This window comes from Pundamilia nyererei, unplaced genomic scaffold, assembly GCF_000239375.1.
Source record: "Pundamilia nyererei isolate P.nyererei 1_Seehausen unplaced genomic scaffold, PunNye1.0 scaffold00222, whole genome shotgun sequence".
In the NCBI taxonomy this organism is placed as follows: domain Eukaryota; kingdom Metazoa; phylum Chordata; class Actinopteri; order Cichliformes; family Cichlidae; genus Pundamilia; species Pundamilia nyererei.
In genome coordinates this window covers 556,146-562,594 of record NW_005187623.1, presented here as the reverse complement: position 1 = coordinate 562,594, position 6,449 = coordinate 556,146, and the positions used below count along the sequence as shown (strand labels likewise).

The window sequence follows — 6,449 nt, the reverse complement described above, 5'->3', positions numbered from 1 at the left end:
CAAGAGCACTCACCATCAGTTTGACCAAATAATCTTTTTAAAGATAAAGATATTAAAGATATTAGAAGACTGACAACTTGACATAACTCAACAATCGAGGATTTTATTACCTGCATAACAAGTTTCTACAGACCCAACTGGGATTTTACTTGCAGTATTTTCCTCCTACTACCCAAATACAGGACTCTTACACTGTGACACCATATGTGAAGGGATGATTATGTTTTCTAAAACTGAATTCTTGGCTATTTGCTGACGTCATTAGATGTTGTGTGCAGGTTAACCAATGGTGTGAGTCTGGGATCTACTTGCTGGCATCCCAGGCTGTGGATAAGTGTCAGTCACAGGAAGGGGCAGAGTCAGCACTGACAGACATCGAACATTTTCTGGAGTCAGCAGAAAAGAACCAACTGACTGAACTGAGGAACCTGCACAATCAGTATGAGGTTGTCTTGTCAGAGGATATCAAGGTACAGTCCACAAACATAATACTTTGAAAGATGTTCTGTTGCAAAAATGATGAGGACAAAGGTAGATGTATAGCTTTTTACTTGCAGGGTAGTGTACTGAAGGCGCTAAAGAGACTGGAAGATGTTCAGGAGATGTTTGAAAAGCGGCATCTCAGTCTGAAGAGACTGTCAGCTAAACAGACAAGGCCCATCCAGCCTGTTGCTCCACGGCCTGAATCCTCCCCCAAACGGCCCTCAGTGAAGAACACCCCCAGGACTGCAGGAGGCCAACAGCGTAATTTGATCTTTGTGTTTTCAGCTAATTTAAATGAAGATATGTTCTTTTGGTTTTTGTCTTAACTGTAAGCTTTTGCAAGACTCTACAACAGTTAGATTAATCTGAAGTAATGCAAAGACTACAAACAAGAAAACACACAAACTTTGAAGAAAGAAAGGATCAAAGTTACCAGCGTGCTGTCATCTTGTTTCAGCTCTTGCTCGCAGAGCTTCCGATAATTCTAACAAACAGCAGGCTGAAGCTGATCTCAACAAGAAGAAGAACATAAGGAAGGCAAAGGGAGGAATCAAGGTAATGTCCTTAGGCTACACTTTAAAATCTCACTGAAACAGTGTAACACATTTAAAGTCCTGTTCATCTGTCTTTGACCTCTTTTCCATTGAATTACATTTCATTTCACTCTGAAATGTGGTGGTAACAACAAACACAACAAAACTGATGGACCCAAACTATTTTTATTGGCTATGAAAGGCTCTACTTTCAGAAACTTACCAGTTATTCATGGATGCACATAGGAAGCACAGTTGTTCAGTAGTCGGTACTGCTGCCTCACAGAGGCCCCTGGATTGTCTATATTAACACCTTTATTTCATAGTTTTTATTTATTTTTATGACTTTTAGTATTTTGAGTGAAAGAAAACATGAGAGATGTGAATGGATCTACTTCATCTTCTTCTTTATTCCCACCAGTAGAGGGCAGAGGGGTTGACTGGTCACACATTTTAATACTCAGTCCAAAAGTGTATGCCAATTTGGTGGTTGACTGTGCACTCGTATAATTTATTTTGTGACTCAAGCTTCCTGGAGGCCTGATGCCAAAAGAGCACAAACTCTTCTGGTCATGTTACATGTCACACAGTCAGTTTAATGAAGTCGTGGAGTTTTCAGCATACTTGGTCAAACACTCATCCCTCTTTGAAACCGTTTTTTTTTTTCAGAAGAAAAAAAAAACAATAATGCTGGTAGATATTCTTCTGAAAAATTAAAATCAATCATACGCCAGACACGAATGCTGTTTTTGTATAATGTTGGCAGATATCTGATCCTTCCTATAGCAAAGATATTTTACTGTTAAAAGGAGTTTTCCTCGACACTGATGCTCATAAGGGTATGTAAGCTCAGTGAGATTTTCTCTCTGATATTGGAAGGTATTTGGAGATTGTTTCTTGTAAAACACAGTGCTATAAAAAGAAAAGAACTGATTCATTTAAAGCCACTTGTGCATATATTTGTGTGTTACAGATTGAGGTCATGCATGAAGAAAGCCAAGGAGGCTCCACACATGTTGTTGTGACAAATGAGACTGAGGAAAGTCTATCCAACAGACGCAGGTAAGGGGGGATAATGTCGTATTCCTGCGATTATAACAAAAGCACATCTTTTACAGCTGCAGTTTATTTTATGGCATAATTTTATGCAGTGTACTGTACTCTTCCCAAGGATAGTGCAAGTATTTCTGACATGGTAGAAAAACAGTTAACACCCAGATAAGTCCTCATAATACTTAACAAACAATATATATCCACATATCCTTTCAATCTTTAAAAATGTCATTTCTCAATCCAATATGTGTCTTGACCTCTTGAAACATTGATTTACTTGTAAACAAACTAGTGGTACTAACCCTAACTGATGTGACCATAATTGTTCCTATGTGGTTAACTAATATGTACCTTAAACTTTCCTTCTTCAGGCAATAGATAAGTAAACTTAAACTTTGATACAGCAAGACAAACACATTTCAAATAAGAAAGAGCAGGTAATGGGATGTAAAAGGTCCACAATGAAGTTTTGTTGGTGTTGGATTTTATTTAATTTCTTACCACCTCACTTATGCTAGCCTTATGAGTAGATACATTATTACAAGTAAAATAATAAGTGGATCCTATGTGAAACTGATTCCGAACTATTGGTTTTTTTTTTTATTTAAGCAAAAATTCTATTAACAAAGTTGATACATTCAAAGAAATATCACACAAAAATTACAACAGCATTCAATTTCAGAATTTAAAAAAAGATCAAACAGTATTATAGAAAAGAATGCAGTCTCTCCTTTTATCACACTATGAAATCCATGAAATTATAATGAGATTTTTCGGCTGGGATTAGAACCATCAATGTGTAATTTCAACCAGAAATAACTTAAACTAAAACACCCTTTGTTGCCCAAAATTAATGTGAAAGGTTTGGCATTGAGTGCACAGGTAAAGGCTAGGCATTTTGGAATAATGTACTTGGCACAGACAAGTCAGTTTGGGGTCAGTATATCAGAGACAGGTTTACTGCAGACTTTTTCAATCTCACTCCTGAGGTGTCAAATACTACTGCTTGGAGTGGACACTTAGACGTCACATTACTTACGTACCATCTTAGCTTCATTTTTCAGTGTGCATGTAATCAAATAGACTTACTCCACATACAAAAAAGGCATTGTGAGATTGTGGGTAAATGTTTTGCTTTGGTAACCCTGTGATAGATTAGGGTAATGACAGCTGGAATAAATAAAGCAACTATAAATTGTATAAGAGCTTAAAAAATGGTTGGATCGATGATTTGCTTAGGTGTTGCTCAACTATCTAAAGGTGTCTGAACAGTTTTCAGACACCGTAAAACTATGCAATCTGCAGATTTCGAGATATTGTGAAACCTGCAGATTGAACCAGAAGTAAGTATTTCAACAGGTGAATTGTTGTAATCACACTTGTAAATCCAAAACAAAATCAGAAAGAAAATGAGGTAATTGCTATTCAAAAGTCAAAGCCTTGCTCATAAATCTGTCCAACTACATTATGGGTTGGTTATTTGTTTTGGCTTCTGACAGTTACACATGAAAAGCTTCACGGGTCTAGCTGACTAACCTAAACAGAGTGATCAATAAATTAAAGTAACTTAATCTTTAGACATTACAGTTTCACTGGAGCTTATTTATAGAATACACAGTTTAACAATATACAGGAAGTCAGGTGAGTGCAATGAAGTTATTAAGAGTGAAAGAAGGAATGCAGTTAAGAAGGCAAAAATATAAATTAGCAGAAGTCCTGACGTGGCTACACTGAAAATGCAGGCTACAGCAGAATTACACAAGTTCGTCATAATTTAGCATAATCTGGCAGGCCCTAATGTGTGACACACTTGATTGGCTCTATGACAGTTAATTATTATACATATGCATCAAAGTAATAATCACAGCATCACAAAAAACAGTGTTTTCCAACAAAAATCAAGTTGGTCCAGTTATCCTCTCACTTGGCAGCTGCATCGTTAATATGTCTGGGTTTAAATTTCAGAGTTATCCTGATACCCTTGTCTTATCTATAAATAATTAAAAGGCAAAACTATCAATTGCCCCAACACAGAAGAATAATCCAAGGCTACTTAAGTCAACAATTTTGATGCTTGCTACCGCTAATTTATGGAGAAGACAAAGGGAAAAGTTATTTCGTTGATAAGTGCTTTAGTAAACTTCTGCGGAAAGTAACATAAAAAAAATTAAGGGAACGCAAAGGGAAGCTGCACATCAGTGAAGCCTGATGCATCTGGACATGAATTTTGAATGAATTTAATTTCTTAATAGATCTTCATTTCATTACAAGACAGCACACAACGGCAAAGGTGATATGTGTCAGACTAGTGCTGTTAGGTAACATTGTTTATAACAGTGTTTGAGACCCACAACGAGTATTCATGTAAAAGCAGCACTACAGGAGTAAGTGTTCTGATAATGTGGCAGACATAGTAGCATCACTCTCACTGCTGTGCAATAAAGGTTACCTAGTATTCCCCTGGTGCTGCTGTTCTCTCTAGATTCTGTTGCTGACCGCCACAGTGAGCGCATGTCAGAGATATGATCGTGTGATGTGATCATGTGGTCATAAATGCAGGGGTGGTAAGGAGCCTTACCCTCCCCTGAAAAGTAAACATGCTCCTGGGGAGAGACCCCCATGGTCTTGGCACAGATTCCCATAAAGACATCGTCAATGTACATAGAGGAGTTCAGCAGCAGAGTCGCCTGGTAAATTTTAGCAGCTACATCCCCTGAAACCACATACCCTGCTCCAGCAGTGTAGTCTGGGTAGGATGGCCAGGGATACAGATCATAGGGAATGTGGTATTTACTGTATTTATAGCGAACTGGAGGTGATCCTCTGTGGACATGCCCCACCCATAGGTCTTTAGCTCCTGATTGACTCCTGAGAATATCCTGTAAATACTTTACCAAATTACGCATATGGACAAAGATGTCATCATCCGCAGACATGACGAAGCGTGCCTGAGGGCAATATATGTGCCTCCAGTGGAACTGCTGGATCAGTTTGGTAGTCAGGTTATAAAATGTGTCTACAAAGTTCTGCTGGATCAGATCTCCATAGACCTTGTCCTCCTTCAGCAGTACAGTCTGGACCTTATATCTCTGTTCGACATATGGATGAATGCCAATGGCGAACACCAACCTCATATTCACCCCCAGTTCTGCCCAAACAAAGCTCTCGTTTCCCCATGTGTCCCTGATGGCTCGGCGCCGCTCAAAGTTCTCTGGTGATGATTTTACAAATAACAGCAGAAAAACATCATTTAAACTCTTCCCATTTTCCCCTTTGCATTTCTCTGGGTGGTTGATGAGGTATGAATAGTTCACAAATCCACCAAATACCCTGTTAGAACCACCCTTTCTGTAATGATGATTGGAGTTGATAGCAAAAGAAGAATTGAGAAAATCATAGCTGTTGAACAAGTACCGGTGGGTGAAGGATCTCACGTGGCTGACTGCATGATGGTCCAGCTCTTCCCAGTAAACCATCACCATACAAAGCAGAAGACCTGTGGTCAGCAGTTGCAAACACTGGCACTTGTGGATTCGACGGAAGTTCACAAACATCTTGATTATTGCTTATTTCAGCTGAACACAAACAATATATGCCCGATCTAATAATATTCTCTTCAGCCTCTATCCTTTCTTTCTTTCACTTGTCCTTCAAACTGGTTCCTTTTCCTCATGATGAAGTCCAGTGTGGTTGCTCTATTACTGATCTCTCTCTCCTGTATAAAAAAAAAGTTCTGCTTCCTTGGTTGCAAGCTGTAACTAACTGGTGTTGGTTCAAGCTGTGTCAACCATCACTTCCAAAAAGTCTAACATGCTACTTCTCTTTTGACTATTTAAAGTTTCCAGTTAGTTCAACTTCCATCCCACGACTTTAATGTCTGAATGTCCTCAGGCCACATGACACCTGAAAAAAAAAAAGAGAAAAACAAGACTAAGATAAAACTTTATATGTGCATATATTCTGTTCCATAGTATAATTATGCAGAGTATCCTTGCAGTTCCTTGGCAGTTCAATAGTCAAAATCAGTTTAATTGTAAAGTTGTCTTCAATATTGTTTTTTTGCATAAAATATACCACAGTTCCCAATAAAAGACAATGTAAAAATGTGCACCTATGGAAGATCTGCCACTCAGGGTATGTTCGGACTTTATGAAAAACTGAAAACAACATTTTTGAAGTATTGTGCATAAACAATATTATTGAATGGACACGGGTAAAAACGCAGCTCTAACAAATTGTAAAGTATCATGAGCTGTAGTACACGCAGCCGCTCCACCTGCTTGAAAACTTGCAGCCTAACCGGATCAGTCAGCTGGCAGTTAGGAACTTCCTTAGTTGTGCGTCTGTAGTTAGGCATAGTTAAAATGTTAAAATGGTTAG

General features: G+C 38.4%; 2 protein-coding genes across 2 annotated transcripts in view; one reads left to right on the top strand and one right to left on the bottom strand.

Moving 5' to 3' along the window:
* Nucleotides 1-2,082, top strand: part of LOC102211168 (probable guanine nucleotide exchange factor MCF2L2) — a 51,548-nt gene extending 49,466 nt beyond the window's left edge. Inside the window, exons 6-9 of the mRNA XM_005748449.1 lie at nucleotides 279-470; nucleotides 558-744; nucleotides 941-1,038; nucleotides 1,990-2,082. Of these exons, the coding sequence (XP_005748506.1) occupies nucleotides 279-470; nucleotides 558-744; nucleotides 941-1,038; nucleotides 1,990-2,082 (570 nt within the window). The remainder of the gene's footprint in view (nucleotides 1-278; nucleotides 471-557; nucleotides 745-940; nucleotides 1,039-1,989) is intronic.
* A 2,347-nt stretch (nucleotides 2,083-4,429) lies between these two features.
* On the bottom strand, nucleotides 4,430-5,623 carry LOC102208021 (lactosylceramide 1,3-N-acetyl-beta-D-glucosaminyltransferase A-like). Its single transcript, XM_005748437.1, has one exon. It carries the CDS (start codon nucleotides 5,621-5,623, stop codon nucleotides 4,430-4,432), a length of 1,194 nt encoding a protein of 397 aa, XP_005748494.1.
* Between the last annotated feature and the right edge of the window lie 826 nt (nucleotides 5,624-6,449).